The sequence below is a fragment of the Macadamia integrifolia genome, chromosome 12, assembly GCF_013358625.1.
Source record: "Macadamia integrifolia cultivar HAES 741 chromosome 12, SCU_Mint_v3, whole genome shotgun sequence".
In the NCBI taxonomy this organism is placed as follows: domain Eukaryota; kingdom Viridiplantae; phylum Streptophyta; class Magnoliopsida; order Proteales; family Proteaceae; genus Macadamia; species Macadamia integrifolia.
Genome location: NC_056568.1, coordinates 21,351,825 through 21,371,743, shown reverse-complemented (window position 1 = coordinate 21,371,743; position 19,919 = coordinate 21,351,825). Strand labels below are relative to the sequence as shown.

Below are 19,919 nucleotides of genomic sequence, written 5' to 3'. Positions count from 1 at the left end.
ATTCATTAATTAGAAATGAAGCATAGATCATTAACGTTTGATCCATTGTTCGATATTTGTGTTGGTTTTTTCATAGCCATATGTGCCATCTTTTGCAATAGAAGTACCACTCCCTTGTTGGGCCTGACAAAAGATTAGGGTATAAACAAAACAGTATATAACAAAAAAAAAAAAAAGAGGGGCGGGGGGTGGGGGTGGTGTCGCACTGCAGGGTCATGATGTGGTACTGTTGTCGGAAAGTAACATGTTTAATTTGGTTAAGTCACTCCAAATTGGTCGGACCCTAAATTGATGACTCTTAGAACACAACACCTATGTATTCTAGATGGGGGTAACAAGATCCTTAAACAAAGGGTGGTCCAGCCATTGGCATCCAAACCTAAATATCAAGAATGGAGGATGTACTTAATCAGAGTCAATTCCCAACAAAATAGAACAGTGGTCGAACGATGGCAATTAGGGAATTGATATTGCCATAGACAATTTGGGTCTTCAATGCCATCCAATCGTTGTAGTGAGCATTAGCCACAACTTCCAATCCATTATAGGCTTGATCATGCAGATGCAGATGCGGATGCGAAGGGAGGGGGATGGTTCGCAGAGTGGGGTAGTGGTGAGTTGTTTGAATAATCAGAAAGAGATGAAATATTTTAACTGATGCTTATTAGCAAGCCTAATGAAGCACCACTGAAGACAGTGGTTCACAGCCCTTTTTTCTTACGGGTCGTTGTGTTTGTTGTCTAGACGACACCATATCTTGGGGCAGGGGAGGATGCCATAGAGGACCTGCTACCTGACCCACAACTTGTAATTGGTTTATGGAGGCAACAAATGTCTTCCTGAGACAGGGAAATGGGGTAAGAGAGAGGGGGGAGGGGAGACAGATATCTCTCCAACCAATTGGGCACCCAACTAGTGATTCAACGGTTGGGAGGACTTCGGAATATATTCCCATTTATTGGAATACATATCGAGATCCTCCCAAGTCTTTAGATCACTAATTGGCCCCCAATCAATTGGAGAAAAGCCGAATCCAAGGCCGAGTGGGTGGGATTTGCCGGGTGGGGTGTAGGATACAATCAGAAGGACTATGAATAAAGATTTTAAAAGTAATGTTGTCAAATAAAGAAATAAAATCAGGTAAAGAGAGAAGTAATCGGTTAAGAGGTAAATATGAGGCGTAATTTCATCATTTAAAAAAAAAAAAAAAAAGGGAGAAGGAGAAATAAAACTTCACTTTTACGAGAGAATCAGAGGTGAAACTTTTGACAGGGGAGTTTGAGTAAATAATATATAAGTTCAGGGTAGTGATAGAAATTTCCCATCAAATTTTCGATAAAGATCTAGTGCTGTAGACAGCCCTACCATATCCGATGGTTGGGAGCACCTCGGGCTGGACTCAGATCCTCTCCATTTGCTGGGATGCCTAGTATGCATCAGACGGTTGGGAGGACCTAGGGGTTAGGCATAGCCGGGCATCCCAACCGTTGGAGAGGATTTGAATCATGGTAGGACTCAGATCCTCTCCAATTGCTAGGACATCTAGTGCGCACCCGATGGTTGAGAGGACCTGCGGTGCTCCGCCATGTGTTGAGTTGCGTGTGCAAGTCCTCCCAATTGTCAGAAGTTGTGTTGGGCATCCCAATAGCTTGAGAGGATCTGAATCCGGGAAGGACTTAGATTCTCTCCAATTGCTGGGATGCCCAATGCACATCTAAAAGCTTCGAGGACATGGGGTGCACCCCCATGTGCTGGGTTGTGTGTTTGGTCCTCCTAGCCATTGGATGCCACAGTGGGTGTCCCAATGGCTGGAGAGGATATGAATCCATCCGAGAATGATTAGCACCCCAACACTTGGATGCGTACCCCAAGAGCCTCCCAGCCACGATATGTGTACTGCACTCTCTTCCGCGTTGGAGAGGATCTAAATCCTACAGAATAGGGCTCTCTTTCCCAATTCAAGATCTGTGGCTCTAACATTGAGCTGTCGTCCACCTACTGTTTATAAATTCGAAATATTTTTTTGATGAAATCAGAGAAAACTTCAATAAGAAAAGCAATCTAAAATATTTACATTTGTTCCAGTTAACAAGAGACTACTTCTGTAGATAACCATACTAGCTTATTGTTTAAACAAATACACTACATCATGAAGAGGGTAAAAACAAAAATGGGCCAGAGTTTGATAAAGTTAAGTAATTTAAAAGCTAGAGGGAAATTGTTCCATGGCCAATCACAAAAATTGGAGTGCGTCATCAGGTTGTGCACTTCATTAGAATCACTCCAAACTTCCATAATACCCCAATCATGATCCCTTGCAAGGTTTAAGCCTTTGAGAACACTGCGAGAGTTTGTTTTAGAACTTTCTCATGTCATCAGAAAATTAGCAGCAATTAGAACTATATTCTCCTTAAGAAGAATAGCAGTAGCCCAGCCTGAGATTTGATTTTGGATTGAGTAATTGCTGTACATATCAGAATAGGGAAATCGAGTGAGGGAAGAGGAGGAAGGAACATGATACTCTTAGAAGAAACATTGGTGCAATGAATAACATGTGAAGATGCATGAGTATTAGGATACAGATGAAGGTCAGAGACCTATTGAATCATCACCTCCAGTCTTTACTTGATCATGTTTGGAGTACTATTAGCTTGCTCAATCTGGTTCTTTTATCATTATTTGTGATGGAAGTTTTATGAAGGACTTCAATGAAGTTGGCTGGGCATCAATCATTATTTTTTTAATAAAAAAAAATTTGTATTTGTTGCTGCTTCTATGGACTTTGGTCATGCAATGAGCGCTCAGGAAGTAGAAGCAAGGGAAATGCTCAAAGGACTGCAAAAAGCAAGATCATTGAAAGCCTCAACTGTAGACATTTTGATTCATTGCCAGGAGTTGGTAGAATGGGTGGAACATAATAGAATTAATTGGCCATGGGAGATATTCACAATTCTGTTAGATATTGTCTGTAGTTAAATCATTCTCTAATATCTGTATTTTGAAACAAGATAGGAATCATATATTAGTGGCTCACAACTTAGTAGTTCAGGCTAGGTTAGGGAAAATTAGTAATTATTTAACTGATAACCTTGATACTTTCCTTGTTAATTAATATTTTCTATTTTGTTTCCTTTAAAAAAAAAAAAAAAAAAAAAAAAAAAAAGGTAAAAAAGGGTTATGGACACACAAATATATCAATGGACCGAAGGAGAAGATAATTTAGACTTCGTTAATAGTGTTGGGAATGTAATGATGATCCAATAGTCTAATCATGAGATCACTGCACTACTAGAGAAGGAATCTCTACGGGAAACGAAAACTTTTGCCTATATCAAAGGTCCCTAGCCAAAATTGTTGGGTTTTGGGCCACACTAATATGGCTGATCCATATGAATCATAGTGGTTCGGCCCACTTCGAGGGATAGACCCAATCCAACTATTGTGGGAGTAGTTAGGGTTGGGTGGAGTATTATAAGTAGTCTCTCTATGGTCCCTACAGTCATATTACGTGAGATCCATTTACTCACAAAGTTGTGGAAAAGATCCATAAGGGAGATTGCATAAAACCATAAAGGATTATTTGTGGGATCTATCCTCAAGAGCGAGGAACTTGAGTTCGCGGTTAAAGCTTGTGGAGGCTTCTCAAACTGCATTACATGTATGTCTCTGCTCCCATAAATAGTCACATGATTCATGGTCTTTCTCTAATACAACTTTCCATTTCTTGTGGGTGTTCTAAGGACTGAGAAGGGGAGAACCTTCGGATTACTTTTCCCAACAAAGATATCTTTCAATAGGATTTTGCCATGGTGTTTCATTCCTTTTTCCCTTACATATATTTATCAAGTGCTATGTGAAAATAAGGTTTGATGTAAAATGCAGCAAAAATGGATGCCTTGGTCCTTTTTAACACTTTCCTTCTTCTACATCCATTGCTTCTGTATTGGAATTCCCTTTTAGAAACATTTTTTCAGCTGAAGGAAATGAAGGCATCAGTGTACCTGGCTCTTACTGTTCTTTGTTTTATTTTCCTATTTAATTGTAATTCACCCTTTTGGGGGATCTACTTCTGTAGTTTGCAATTCAAATATTGATACTGTCCACTATTGACCATTAAAATGTCTAATCTTACCCTAAGTGCCCAAAAAATGAGTGTCGACGTGGAAGCGAAAGCAAGAAACAGGAGTAGAATACTGAAATATTTCCTAAAATTGAAAGGTACTCCAAAGCATATCTATGTATATACATGGATGTGATATAGGTGGATACCAAGCTTAATTGAGTTAAAAGTAAAGATTGGAGAACAATGAAAGCACCTTCTATGTTTGATCTAACAAAGTTAAAATATATCAATTTATTGATAAGTTTCCCCTAGGATTGTGTGCATCCTCATTCTTAGAGCATCAATTTGAGGATTAAGAGCTAGAGTTCCACTGCCTTTAGAAGGAATTGATAATTAAGAACTTACCTCCAAAGGGGTGAAGAAAGAATAAATATTTAATGAGCAGTAGAACTAGGAAATGATTCAAGAAGCACTTTTTTGGATGCAAATAAGTCTGGTCTTGTAGACTTGCACAGGTCCAAGAGCTTACACTTCACCACTTTTCCCCCTCCATTTCTGCATTTAAGTAATGGTCAAAAGCTTCTTTGCAGTTATAACTTAACTTTTAAACTTTGGAATGTATCAGAACATTGCAGTTCAACTACTTTTACCTTATTGAGGCCACTCACACGGGGTGTTTAATGATCTTCACTGCTTTTGGTGAAAATTGAATGGTTCACATTCAACCCAGGTATGACACGGTCCATGTGGTTGTGGGGTCAGTATGGGCCCGCAGGACTAGCCAGGCCAAAGGTCTGGATACTCATTGTTAGCCAAAAAAGAAGAATGTATCTGAACATAAACAAAATGGTTGCACAATTCTGTTTTTCATCCACTCTGAATTACCACTGTTAATTACTGGATGAAGATAGAAACAAGATTCAAAGATTATTTTCTTCCATATACCTTTACTTCCTCTACAAAATTTCAGTCACTGAGCATAAAATAGTAGATCCCACTATAAAACTTTACATCCTTTCCTTTTAAATCCAAGTCTCCTAATGAAACAAATCTAGAATTATAATATCTTACTGTTCCTTTGTTCTACTTCTCTACCCATGTTACATTAAAAAAAAAAAAAAAATGGAGCTTAGGAATGAAATTTTGTTCTTCATATATAGTTGACAGTGACATAGCTTCTTCTATCATTGATCAATAATCATCATGAAGCAGACGATTATGGTGATCAGTATGCATGACCATGAGATTTCCCAGATGAAAAGTGTTCCAAGAATGTACAAATTTTTTTAATCCTATTTTACCACTTATCGGTGATAAAATGCATGATTATGGTTCTTACCTCAAATGTACAGAGGATTCTGTCCAAGAATATCTATTATGGCTGTTTGCTATACTATTAATGACCTTGGTAATTAGAAGAAAAGGAGCTTAGTTTTAGTTAGGGATAGAACCTATATGTACTGTTGTGATTCTGATTCCGACATGTCTTTTCGTCCTAGGCAAATACGGTGATCAAAACTATTTGTCTTCTTTTCTGGCTTTCACATCATCAATTTGTCACCATTCCTCTCAACATTGATAATTGAAACTTTTGAGATTAGACCTGTTGTTGGTTTCACCTTCTACTTTCCTGTTGTTGGTTTCACCTTCTACTTTTCTGAATAAATTTTAGTTGCTACATGATTTATGATTAAATAAACAAAATTTGCTACTTTTTAAGGTTGGCGTATTGGGCTATAAATCTCCAGAATCAGAAGGAAGAACACATTTGAATTGGATGAGGCACTCAATTTGAAATATCTTTATAGTTCTGTGCCACAAAAATCTCAATTATCATTCCCAGTAGCATGAAAGTTACTGAATAAAAAACGTAAGCTTCACAATCTAATCTCCCAAAGCAAAACAGAATGATAGTATGATAAAATACAAGAAATCTGAAGTATTTGGAAAACTAAAACTTCTAGAGATTCCAAACATCAAATGTTACAATCTAAAGGTGCGAATGGTCATTCAGAACTGCCACTGGAAAAGATGATTCATCTTCATCATCATCCAAGAAATCATGTGGTATTTGGGACAACTGTTGAAACTTTGGAACCATTTTTTCTTTATTCTTGGAGAATCTCTTGGCATAAATAAAAACACCAGAAACTGCTGCTATGGTACATGAAATGGCCAATAACACTGCAATCCACTGAACACAAGAATAACAAGTGCTCTGGTAAGAGAACAGGTGCTAATTTAACATAAAGCTGGGAAAAAAAAAAATAAAAAACGAAATAGTGAAATAAAAAATAAATATGGAAAATATGTTCGATATTGATTCCCTCACCCAGTTGACATTTATAGTTTGAATAACAGATTAGGATAATAACCAGCACCTAATTTGGTTGGGTGGTAGATTCACAAATTTAACCTAACACATGTAAGCAGCTACCCTTCTCTCAATAGTTTCCGCTCAGGAAGCTGTCTTGGTAAATTTTCCTTGACATATTATGTTTATAGCAAAGGGTAGGTGAATTTACTCTCGTCTACTAGGGGTTAGGACCAGGATTAGTATTCTGATTGAATATTTTAGCTTGGAATGTTCTTGAAATTTTTTCTTGCCATGAAGGAATCATCTGGGATATTCAGTAAGATGCGAGCTAGTACATTGTAAGGTGTTGTCAAATTATGGTTTCTCTTACAAAGGTGCATTCACAAGAAAACACTGACAAACAAACAAGAGCTGCATACATAAAATGAGAACTCGTTTTACAGATGGTGGAAAAGAAAAGGAAATATTTGCCAAGGTGGTCAGGTGGATCTATTTCCACATTATCCATAAAGCAACTTTTGTTTGATTCCTTATTGTACTGTCCAAAAACCACTATGCATAACTATGAAGGCGTGCCTACTGGATGGCACAAGAGGGCCTGATGGGGACATCAAAGTGTACAGGCGCAAGAAGAAGAAGAAGCAGCCATCTTTGTGGCTGGAAGAATAGAAAGAAAAAGATCTTGTGGGCCCCAAGATCGATCCAGATTTTAGAAGATCTTAGAAGATTTTAGAAGATCTTGTGGGTCCCAAGATCGATCCAGATTTTTAGAAGATCTTAGAAGATTTTGTGGACCCCACCAAATCTTATTTGATTCTAGTACTTTGCTTTAAATCTAGTGATATTTGATTGTCTTACACAATTAGGAAACTAGGATTTCTTTATATTGATCTATTAGGTAGTTTTTATTTCATGCAATTGAGTTTCTAAGTATCTTTTTATTTTTGGAAGTTTATTCTCTTTAAGTGTAAGGCCATTGGCCATTGTTTATTTTCAATTTAATGAAGAATATTGAAAACAAGAATAAACCCCCAACCCCTCACGGTTCTCTCTCTCTCTCGTTCTCTCATCTTTCTCTCTCGCCTCTTTCCTCCCTTACTCTCTCGGCTCTCTCTTCTCTCAATCTTCTTGTCTCCTCCCTCTCTTTCTTTTCAGTCTTATCTCTTTTTTTTTCTGCTGCTGTGTTGTTACTACTGCACCTGCTACCTTACCTCACTGCTGCTGCAACACATTACTGGCGTTACAAAATTGCTGCTGCTGCACCTGCTGCCTTACCTCACTGCTGCTGCAACATATTCCTGCTGTTATAAAATTGCTGCTGCAACATATTTCTGCCGGTACAAAATTGCTCTGCTGCACACTGCTGCCTTTACACCACTGCTGCTACTCTCTCTACAATTGGCTGGATGTATCTTCTTCAACAAAAAGTGGACTACAACCTCTTTATTTTGGAGAACCTGGATTTCTTCTTCTCTCCTCAGATCTGAATAGCAGTATGGTAAAGTATTAAACTAAATCCTCCCCACCTCCCTTAATCCCTATTATATATATTGCAACCCATTGACGTTGAAGTCTGCCTTTGCCCTTTGTTTGTGCCTATTTTATCGATTGTTGCATATCTAATTTGGGTGTCTAGATGGATTTGTGTTGAACCTAATATTCATATGTCGTTTGTTCCCTTCCCCATGTCCCCACTTGAAACTTGAGTAAGAATTTATGTGTTTTTCCGTCTAGATTAATATTGCTTTTGGTTACTTTGTTTATTAGTCTCGCTTTATCTTGCATGCTTAATCGTGTTTGCTGAGATTCTTTGGTCTTATTTACCTAAGCCCCTTGAGTTAACCTACCTAGTTAGTTAATCTTGTAGGAGACCTAGTCATCTAGGAACCCCCCTACATCATCTTGGTATCAGAGCATGGTTTTGTCTAGGTTGAGGGTAATTAAGTACTGTTGTCCCTTGTTTACATGTCTTATCTTTTGAGGTCTAGTCTCCGTCACCATTTGTCCGTGGTCGAGTCTGAGCTAAGAGAGCGATACCATAGATTAGAGGACACCCTTTTCTTTCTTAAATTGGCGGGGCCAAATAGCATTGGACGTTATTCCCTCCAAAAGCATATACTCGAGAGGGAGATTTCTGACCTCAAGATTGAAAGGGCTAACTACTTATCTCAATTGGAGATCCTGAGTAGACCTTGAGTCTTTGGTGGCAACCGTACCTTTGGCTGCCCATCTCCTTATGTCCACTCGTAGTGGTAGAGCATACCAGGATATGTCTGACCCTCCTAGCACCGCCACTCAATCGGAGCAATTGGCTGAATTCATGAAAGCCGTTCAAACCATACATGAAACACAAGCTATCCATCTCCAAGCCCTTACCGATAAGTTGGCTGCCCTCGAGACAAGTGCCCAAAACCCTGATGGACGGCAAGGCCGTAACATAACTGGCACTGAACCTAGGGGCAGAGGCCCTAACCCTGAGGAAGTAAACGAAAATAACCAGACTGACGGTTATGACCAGATAGGGGATAACTTCCAAGGACTAAGGCGTGGTAGGGATCAGGTTAGGGGTCGAGGCCCACCGCCAAGACGCCAAACCCAATATGGAGATGATGAGGGCTATGAGCACCATGATAGGGGCTTTGATGTCAGACGGATGATTAAGGTAGATGCCCCTACCTACGATGGTCAGATTGATGCTAGGATCCTTCTGGATTGGATCAAGCAGATGGATAGGTACTTCGATTTCTATGATATGCCAGAGGAAGTCCGCTACCGGTTTGCTAAGTTCAAGCTTATTGGAGCTGCCCAGGACTTCTGGACAGACCTAGAGTACCAGGAGGACCACCTAGGACTTAAGCCAATCACCACCTGGGTAGAGATGCAAGAGCGGCTCAAGAGGGAATTTTTGCCTATCACTTATAGGCTCCAGTTGTTGAATGAAATGAATACCCTGAAGCAAGGGAAGTTGACTGTGACCGAGTACATGAGCAAGTTCAATGAATTAAAAATTAGAAGCCGTATTAGGGAGGATGTTGAGCAGACACTATCCAGATTCCTTACCGGGCTCAACTCCGAAATTCAGTCTCGTATGGCACCCCACCTGGTGCAAGACGTTCCACAGGCCTTCAGGATAGCCCTTGAGGTGGAATCCTCCATGAGAACTTATTCTCAGAGGAAGAACTTCCAAGCTGGGGAGTCCCAATTTAGAAAACCACCCCAAGGCTCAACTGGATTCCCAAAACCCCCTGCTGCACCACAGCGTCAATTTGACAACAAGGGTAAAGGAATTTTGGGAGAAGCGCCCAAGAGTAGTGGGCAACAACAGTGCTTCAAGTGTCGTGGGTTTGGTCACTTCTCCAGAGAGTGTCCCAATAGGAATCTTTACGTAGGAGAGCAGACCCATGAGGAAAGTGACCAAGAGGGTTTTCAGGACCATGAGTATGAGGACCATAGGCCAGATGAGACCATATCTGATGAGGACACCGAGGAGGCCGGTGACCTCAAGCTCGGCATTGTGCATTGCATGGTCTCACAACCTAAGAATAGCGACGATTGGCGACGAACTAATATTTTCATCACCTACACATGTCATCAGGGCAAGAACTGCCGCGTCGCCATAGACAGCGGGAGTTGCATGAATGTGGTCGCCAAGAGCGTTGTTGCTCGAATGGGCCTCAAACCTGAACCCCACCCCAAGCCTTACAAGGTTGCCTGGGTTGATCAATCCACCATTCCCGTAAATCTGAGGTGTCTAGTTCCCCTACACTTTGCAGGATATGAGGATCGAGTGTGGTGTGATGTCCTAGAGATGGATGTTGCCCACATCATTCTAGGTAGGCCCTGGTTATATGACCGGGATGTCACCAATTACGGGAAGTCTAACACCTATGTCTTTGAGTTCAAAGGGAAGAAGATCAGACTGACAACCAGTCCCCCTAGGGAAGTTAGGGTTCCAGAACACAAGGGAAGTACATCCAAACACGCCCCCATCAAAACAGTCAACATTTTAAATCAACAACAATTTGAAGGAGAGTGTCACGAGTCAGGGGTGATTTATGCTCTAGTTGCCATACAGAGTAATACCGATAGGTCACGCTTATTCACTGAGGCTCCTAGAGAAGTGCAACCCTTGTTGAGGAAATTCGAGAGGTTATGCCCTGAGGAACTACCTGATGAGTTACCGCCTATGCGTGACATCCAACACGCTATTGACTTAGTTCTAGGATCCTCTCTCCCGAACTTACCCCATTACCGAATGAATCCCAAAGAACACACCGAACTCAAACGGCAAGTGGATGAACTATTGCAAAAGGGATTCATTAAGGAAAGCCTTAGCCCGTGTGCTGTACCTGCCTTGCTCACGCCAAAGAAAGATGGCACCTGGCGTATGTGTGTTGATAGTAGGGCCATCAATAAGATCACCATCAAGTATAGGTTCCCTATCCCTAGGCTTGATGACATGTTGGATATGATGGCCAACTCTTCGATCTTTTCGAAGATTGATCTCAAGAGCGGGTACCACCAGATTAGGGTCAGGCTGGGAGATGAGTGGAAGACAGCCTTCAAGACAAAGGATGGCCTCTTTAAGTGGTTAGTCATGCCTTTTGGCTTGTCAAATGCACCTAGCACTTTCATGAGGGTAATGAATCAAGTGCTTCAACCATTCATTGGCAAGTTCCTTGTGGTTTACTTTGATGACATCCTCATCTATAGTAAGACCCCATCTTCCCACTTGGATCACTTACAGAAGGTTTTTCATGTGCTCTCACAAGAGAAACTCTTTGTCAACCTCAAGAAGTGCACCTTCATGAGTGATCAAGTCATCTTCCTGGGATTTGTTGTGTCAGCTCAGGGAGTATCTGCTGACCCTGAGAAAGTGAGAGCGATTGTAGAGTGGCCTGAACCAACTAACATTCATGAGGTACAAAGCTTCTATGGTTTAGCCACTTTCTACAGAAGGTTCATCTACCGGTTTAGTTCCATTATGTCTCCTATCACCGATTGTATGAAAAAGGAGTTTCAATGGACTAAGAGTGCTACGAAGGCCTTTAATGAGATTAAAAAGCTTATGACTGAAGCTCCAGTCCTGCGCCTCCCAGATTTCTCTAAGGTCTTCGAAGTTAACTGTGATGCATCTAGTATTGGGATAGGTGGTGTCCTAGGACAAGAGGGCCACCCTGTTGCCTATTTTAGTGAGAAGCTTAATGAAGCTAGGCAACGATATTCTACATACGAAAAGGAATTCTATGCGGTTGTCCAATCATTGCGCTATTGGCGACATTACCTATTACCGTAAGAATTCGTACTATTCTCTGACCACCAAGCTCTGAGGTACCTTAGTGCCCAAAAGAAACTCAATCAGAGGCATACCAAGTGGGTTGAGTTCCTCTAAGAGTACACTTTTGGACTCAAGCATAGGCCTAGTGTCGAGAATACGGCTGCAGATGCACTAAGCCGGGTGAACATGTTCCTCAATCGCACCAATGCTAGGAGTCAGGCTAGTGTGCTACTCCAAGCAATGAGTGTAGAGGTTGTAGGGTTCGAGCGAGTCAAGGACCAATACCCCACCTTTCCTGATTTTAATGAGCCGTTCACTTCCTTGAGTGAAGGCAAACCAATCAACCGCTCGGACTACCTACTTAGGGAGGGCTTTCTTTTTAAAGGAAGCAAGTTGTGCATTCCTAGGACTTCACTCCGAGATTTCATGATCTGGGAATTGCATGCTGGGGGAGTCGCTGGCCACTTCGGTCGCGATAAGACCATCACCCTCGTAGAGGACCGATTCTTTTGGCTAGGACTGAAGAGGGATGTTACTAGAGTTGTGGGTCAGTGCAGGACATGCCAGACCGCTAAACAACAAAAGCAAAACACGAGTTTGTACACTCCCCTACCCGTTCCCCGTTCCCCATTCCCCTTGGCAGGACCTTAGCATGGACTTCGTGCTTGGTCTACCAAGAACTTCGAGAGGCCATGGTTCTGTTTATGTGATTGTTGACCGCTTCTCGAAGATGACCCATTTTATCCCATGCTCTAAGACCTCCGATGCATCCATAGTAGCCAAACTTTTCTTTAACGAGGTTGTCAAGTACCATGGGTTACCCCTCACCATAGTGTCCGATAGGGATGTTAAGTTCACTAGTCATTTTTGGAGGACCCTATGGCGGATGATGGGCACGAAACTCAGTTTCTCCTCAGCTTTCCACCCTCAGACCAATGGCCAAACCGAGGTTGTCAATAGGAGCTTAGGGAATTTATTGCATTGCCTCATAGGAGAACACCTTACCAGTTGGGATCGAGTCCTTAGCCAGGCCGAGTTTGCATATAACAGTTCTAAGAACCGTACCACTGGTCTGTCCCCCTTTGAGATTTGTTCAGGATATCAGCCTCGGGCACCCATAGACCTTATCCCAGTCGTGTCTAGTTCTAAGACCTCCCAGTCAGCCGAATCTTTTGCTCAGCATATACATGATTTGCATGCAGGTATAAGGAGACAGATAGCACTGAGCACTGAGCAATGAGCAATACAAATCGAAGGCAGATGTGCACAGAAGGCTACAAGAGTTTCAAGAGGGTGATATGGTGATGGTAAGAATCAAGCCATAACGTTTTGTTAGGGGAAAAGCGAGCAAGCTACATGCTCGTAGCACAGGTCCGTTCAAGGTACTCAAGAGGATAGGTGTCAATGCGTATGTTCTTGATCTTCCAGCCAGCACAGAGATCAGTAATATTTTCAATGTTGAAGACCTAGTCCCATACCATGGTACCTCTACCTTCATCTCTTTTTATCCTGATGACCTTGAAGACTTCCCTTTCAACATTGATGAGACTTCTGAGCCAAGCCAACCACTTCCCCCCACCTCTTTACCACCTGTGCCTAAGGTCACGAGGAGAACTGAAGAAATTGAGGAAATCCTTGATGAGAGGATTGTGTCCACACACACTGGAGGTCCTAGAGAGTTCTTGGTCAAGTGGCATGGACGTCCGGAAATTGACAACACCTGGATCACAATACAAGAAGTCCAACAACTCAACCCAGACCTACTTGAGTATTACATGAGCATTAATTCACCAGAGGTGAATTCTTCCAAGCCGGGGAGAGTTGATGGGGACATCAAAGTGTACAGGCGCAAGAAGAAAAAGAAGCAGCCATCTTTGTGGATGAAAGAATAGAAAGAAGAAGATCTTGTGGGCCCCAAGCTCGATCCAGATTTTAGAAGATCTTGTGGGTCCCAAGATCGATCCAGATTTTTAGAAGATCTTAGAAGATTTTGTGGACCCCACCAAATCTTATTTGATTCTAGTACTTTGCTTTATATCTAGTGATATTTGATTGTCTTACACAATTAGGAAACTAGGATTTCTTTATATTGATCTATTAGGTAGTTTTTATTTCATGCAATTGAGTTTCTAAGTATCTTTTTATTTTTGGAAGTTTATTCTCTTTAAGTGTAAGGCCATTGGCCATTGTTTATTTTCAATTTAATGAAGAATATTGAAAACAATTTAAGGTTGAAGTCTGCCTTTGCCCTTTGTTTGTGCCTATTTTATCGATTGTTGCATATCTAATTTGGGTGTCTAGATGGATTTGTGCTGAACCTAATATTCATATGTCGTTTGTTCCCTTCCCCATGTCCCCACTTGAAACTTGAGTAAGAATTTATGTGTTTTTCCATCTAGATTAATATTGCTTTTGGCTACTTTGTTTATTAGTCTCGCTTTATCTTGCATGCTTAATCGTATTTGCTGAGATTCTTTGGTCTTATTTACCTAAGCCCCTTGAGTTAACCTACCTAGTTAGTTAATCTTGTAGGAGACCTAGTCATCTAGGAACCCCCCCTACATCAGGGCCATTTACAGTTCCTAACCTTTCGCCTTTCATTCCCCCCCCCCAAACAAAGTGGCTGCTCTTGAATTCTAACTAGTGTTATCATGCATCTTCAATGTAGAAATGGTTTCTCTAGTCTCAAGGTAGAAGTCATTAACTGTCAATAATTTTATCAATCACTGATTTAAGAACAAACTCAGTGAAATTCATTACCTCTGGGGTTCTGCTGACAAGAGGATCTAAATCCAGACAGGTGATCAACCAGATGTTAATTTCAAGCAGGACCAGATAAAAATATTAGGTTTGTAGTGATGACAAATTTCAGCTTGTAGTGGTGAACTTTGAAGTTATACTCCGAATTTCTCATTGGCAGTTAGTGAAAACCCCACCTAATTTGTGTGCCAGTGCATTCAATTCTTTTAATTCTATGGTTATTAGAAGAGACAATGCAAAGACGGTGCAATATGTGATTCAAAATAATCCTGTGACTTATTTCCTTATTGAAGGCTTTGTGAAAAGGGAAGCTGACAGTCGGAATGATATCTTTCTGTGTGATAAGTGTCTCATGTTTCGTATGCTTTTCTTAATAAGACCAATGAAAGGAAAACAGGTGATTCAAAATGATGCCGTCCATCAGAGGTGGTTGTTCTAACACAACATGCCCCAGCAACAATGTAGTTCCTAATGATTGGAGACAATGTGTGACTGTCATCCAAAATTATCAGGTGATTTTTTTTTTTTCTCCAGATAAGGGATTCAGATAGTCAGACTGATGGTGTTCCAAAAGATTGGGTCTCATGTTTCTTGTGCCTTTCCGAAGAGAATCAGTGAAAGAAAATTATCACCATTCAAATTGTATGATTTCCTTTTCAGAAGAGTTTTCAATAAGGACAAGAGAAACAGATGTTTTGAGGTCGTAGAGCACACTTGTAAAAGGTAGTGTCTCATATCTATTTTAACAAAGGTTTTGTATTATTCTACCACCACATAGAAATGTTCACTTTATGAATGATCTAGGAATTGTAATTCTTCGGCATTTCTGGAAGTTTATATGTTGGGAAATTGAGTCTTGTTAGACCATCCTTGTGCATTTTTCTGTGGCCAAGCTCGTAGGAAATGTACAAGAGTGAGTGGATGTGTTGTGCATTCACTTTTGATGATTGTTCTAATTATTAAAAAGGCATTATTTTAACTTCTTTCTCCTATAATTCTTACTTTTAGGAAAATATCCTAACTGAATTGCATAAAAACTACAGTCCTGATGTTGCTTCAAGCTCTACAACTTGCACAAAATTTAATCAGAATACTCCCCAATGTTTAATTTCTAAATCCTACTAAAAAATTGTTCTGCTTCTCGTGCATGCTGGTTCCTTCATTTTTTTTTTGGGGGGGGGGGGTGTGGTGGTGGTTGGGGGCTCACATCCAATGAATCTAGCAAAACCAACAAAAAAAATGGAGTGATGATTCATACACACCTTTGTATTATTTTTACTATCTGCATGTCTCACCGCTGCATTGGTTGAATTTGTGGTCGTATCTGCAGCAGATGGAATGTGTGGTGAGTAAAGAACAGAATAAAAGGTTAGGGTTTTTTTTTTGGGGGGGGGGGGTTTAAGAAAATATTCACAGACTTGTTTACATATTACTTAACATATAGAAACAGAGATTTCTAAGATTCATTTCTTTCTTTGTAACTTTATGTATATAGCTAGGAGCAACAAGAAAGACCAGAGCTATAAACCAAGAGCGGCTTGACAGATAAACATAGTTTACACTGATATGGATGCAAAACAAATTATGGTATCAGAACCTAATGCCTGTACAGAGAGCCTTCTAGGGTCTGGCAAAATTTCTGCATTCTCAACTCAGTGTGGTCTATCACAGCAACATTGGATCGTTGCAAGAATGTCATTACACCAATTTTGTAGATCTATGCTAAGCATTGACTTTGACTCTCATAAAACCACAGGAAAAAAAAAAAAAAAAGGAAATAAAATGAGATTTGACTTGGTACTCAAGGTTCCAGAGGTAGATTTCCAAGTGACAGTATTTAAAACCATGTAAACAGTGGTCACAGCAGTTGATGGAACATGGAGCCTGCAACTAGATTAGCTATATAATGCCATTTTGAAATGCTAACAACCAACCAAGTAAATAAAATGAAAACCAAGGCCCAAAACAATTGTTTCATGAATAGATATCAACTAACAGTTTCAAATTAATCCATAACCAGAATTCCCATTATCTTGTGAAAATCACATTAGTTGTAGAATTTGGAACAGGAAACATAGTTTACAGTGTCTAATTAATGATTTGGGAAGTCTAGACTGGAAACAGAAGAAAAGAAAAGAAGACCAAGAATGTTCGATCCATTCCTCATTATTCCAAAATTTCTCATTATTTTGAGTCCATATTCTATTTTCCAGAAAAAAAATACAGTACAAGGGATGCGCCTTTGGAGATTCATTAATTAACTCGAAAGTACTAATAGATCAGTTCATGGAAAAAATAAAACAGTCCAAACAGAGTAATGCAGTTCAAAAAAATAATGAATACTATGGACTTGGAGATCGGGAAGAAAAGGAGACCTGTATCATTTCTTGTAGGCAAAGAGCAGTCAACACTCCCTCTCCAATGTGATGGACACTCACACACATCACCTTCAACTAAGCACTCTGCTTCATGAAAACAGAAAAGACGACCACAAGGAGCCCCAACGTGCTCACAGTGCACACCAGAGTAACCTGGAAGGCACTTACAGGTATAATTCTCGCCCTGAACAATCTCCTCACAGGTTGCTCCATGTTCACACCAGAACGAATTAGTCCCATCACACATGATCTGCTCCTCATCACAATACCTTCCCCTGAATCGTAAGAACAAGAAACCATTCCCAAAATTTATTTGAAATTAAGAAAAAAAAACCCAAAATTGAAACAATGTAAAATAATCATACCCTAAGAATGATCGATCTCCTTCAAGTATGGTAGATGGATCGGGAAGATTACAAATGCAAGAGCCGGTGGCATTGCAGTTCCCAGTTTTGCATCGATTGTCATCGCAATGTGAAGCAGAAGCATTGAGAGATACCAATAGAAGCAGCGAGAAGAGAAATAACAACTCTTTCAACCCTAATTTGAATTCCCGTCCTCTTCCAAAAATGTGCATTTCAGCAACGAGGCCAAAGCACAGAGAGAGAGAGAGAGAGAGAGAGAGAGATTTGAGACTGTTCTTCACATTTTGATTTGTCTGCAATTATTCAGTTGTGGGATCTAACGTAGAATCTTGGGGTTTAAGCAAAGTGGCGACTACGAACTACGAAGCAGTAGTAAACTAAGCACTGTAGAGAGAGAGAGAGGATGATGTGTTCCTGAAGAAAGTGAAGCAGAAGGAGTCAACGAACGAGGGGTGGGATTGGCAGTTAAAATGACGTACATTGGGCATGACAACCTCATCTATTACTCCCCAGGGACTTAAGGATTTAGTAGAAACTTCGGAGATATGATGGCGCTTTCCGTCATTTTATAATTGTACAGAAGAGGAGAAAGACTCCGAAATAAGGTGAACAGATCAGGTTCATGTACGTACGTCCCTGATCCGTTGATTAAGAATCTAGTAAATGAAGGGAGAGAAAATTGACTAAATCCATGGACCTGGGACGTTTTCGTACGTTCTGAACCTGATCCGTGCAATAAATATAAGTCAATCTATATTGGTCCTGTCTGGATCGGAGTCGGTCCCAAATTCCTAGAATCAATTGTTCCAAAATGTTGAGAATTAGAATTAGTCAAGGCTGATTTCGATCCAAATCTGAGACTCAATCTGATTTTTTAAAATAGTGATTGGAAATAAATCATTGGATAATTACATGATGTATATGACAAATGGAGCGAAATGTTAGGTAGTTAGTTAAGAAGAATAATTTGAATAAATTAAATGTAGCGAAGATGAGAATGGCGAAAAGATTATGCGGTAAGACCAGTAGAGGTAGAGTAAGAAATTATAGCATTAGAAGTGATTTGAGAGTCGTGTCTATCTGAGACAAGCTTTGTCAGAGCCGATTGAGATGGTATAACCATTTTCAATAAAGACCCATGAATGTCCCAACGAAAAAAAGTGATCAGATTCAATTAGATAAAGTAAACAGAAGCTACAAGCAACCAAGCAAGGTTCGAGGAACAAGATTAGATAGGCAAATGTTTAAGGTGCACAACCATGCATACAACCATTAGATTGGGATAAAAGAGGTGCATAATCAATCTTTACCTCTCATCCAACGATTGTGTCCGTTATAATGCGTTCTCCAAAGTGTGTTTGTTCTTCCTTCTTCATTTCCAAGACAAGTCTTTGTGGAAAAACTTTAATAAAAAGAAAACAGAATATTTTAAATATAAAATAATAAACATTAATCTAATTTATATATATATATATATATATATATCTAGGTTATGGAAGCATGGACAGTGATGAGAATACCCTTAATAAACAACTAATAACAATCTCACCAGACCCCTACAAACAGAAAAAATGAAACTTCATAGAAGCCACCGTACACCGGTGCAGAGTCTACAGACTATGAGTGAAGTTAAGCATCATCGCTCTCACCGAACTTCCAAATCAACTAATCAAAGTTGGTAGACATTTTTTTTGGTAGAAATCAAAGTTGGTAGACACTTAACACACTTCTCTTTAAAGAAATCGGATCAGCCAGATCATATCAACATCGATACTTGGTTGATCGAGATCAAGTATCAGTATCGGATCAGGGGTAAATCTGTAAAAAGAGCCTTTAATTTTCTTATGAAATTAGAGGTAAAATTGACCGATCTGGATCAGTGTCAGTTGAGATTGACATCAATCAAATTAAGGGTATTAATCGGTTCAATTTTGGTTTAAATGATTTGGTTCGGTTCAATTCACATATATTTTGGCTGAAACTAAAACCGCACCATTTACTATACGGTTGCATTTTTTAAAACCGCAACTATTTAGTAAACGGTTTTAGTTTCCACGGTTTTTAAACGATTTCGATTTCACGGTTTTAAACGGTTTTGATTTCGATTTATTCCATACGGTTTCTAAACGGTTAGCAATCGGTTTGCTAGTTTATTCACAAGTTTACTAAAATTTACTTTTGGTGATAAACGATTCAATCTTGAGAATGTGAAGTGCAAATCGTTATGTTTTGTTAAAACAACCAAACAACTAAGCAAAAGAAAATATTTTGATAGAAAATAGTCTTAATCACATCTAACAAATCAGTAAGTAATGTTTACAACAGAGATTTTCTTCTTCTCCTCCTCCCCCCCCCCCACAAAATAATGTGTTATAATATTAAAAAATATATATTTAATATGCCATGATATAACAAAAATTATATTTTTATTAGTATATATTCTACTTAGTGTGTTGGATTAATTTAATCAGCATTCCAAACAATGAGCAAGCTACTTCTAGAATTACTTGCAGGCTTGCAGCACTCAATCTTTGAATCAAATAAGATACTAATGATATTTTACAACCACTTATTTAATCTTTATATGTATTAATTGGATCGGTTTAAACGGTTCAATTTTCATAGTTTTAATTCGGTTTGAAACCATCGGGTAAAATGGTTCGATTTGGTTTCAACACATTTAGCTAATCGGCCTGAAACTTGAAACCATTACCGAACCGTTTACTAAACTGTTTTTCAATTTCGATGTAAACGGCTT

The 19,919-nt window shown here is 39.7% G+C and overlaps 1 protein-coding gene and 1 long non-coding RNA gene across 2 annotated transcripts; one reads left to right on the top strand and one right to left on the bottom strand.

Moving 5' to 3' along the window:
* Positions 1–5,836: 5,836 nt before the first annotated feature.
* Positions 5,837–17,589, bottom strand: LOC122057539 (delta-like protein 4). The gene is made up of 4 exons (XM_042619669.1): positions 17,162–17,589; positions 16,794–17,071; positions 15,681–15,742; positions 5,837–6,257 (listed from the first exon to the last, which is right to left on the bottom strand). The coding sequence occupies exons 1-4, from the start codon at positions 17,371–17,373 to the stop codon at positions 6,054–6,056; spliced, it is 756 nt and encodes a 251-aa protein (XP_042475603.1). The 5' UTR covers positions 17,374–17,589; the 3' UTR covers positions 5,837–6,053.
* On the top strand, positions 7,270–15,285 carry LOC122057541. Its single transcript, XR_006133550.1, has 2 exons — positions 7,270–7,878; positions 14,953–15,285. It is a non-coding gene; the product is annotated as an uncharacterized LOC122057541 (long non-coding RNA).
* Positions 17,590–19,919: the final 2,330 nt, after the last annotated feature.

Coding starts and splice junctions, on each gene's coding strand:
- LOC122057539 (XM_042619669.1), bottom strand. CDS start 17,373: ATGCACATTTTTGGAAGAGGACGGGAATTCAAATTAGGGTTGAAAGAG. Junction 17,072..17,161: donor GGAGATCGATCATTCTTAGG/GTATGATTATTT, acceptor CTTACGATTCAG/GGGAAGGTATTGTGATGAGG. Junction 15,743..16,793: donor GCCTACAAGAAATGATACAG/GTCTCCTTTTCT, acceptor CATCTGCTGCAG/ATACGACCACAAATTCAACC.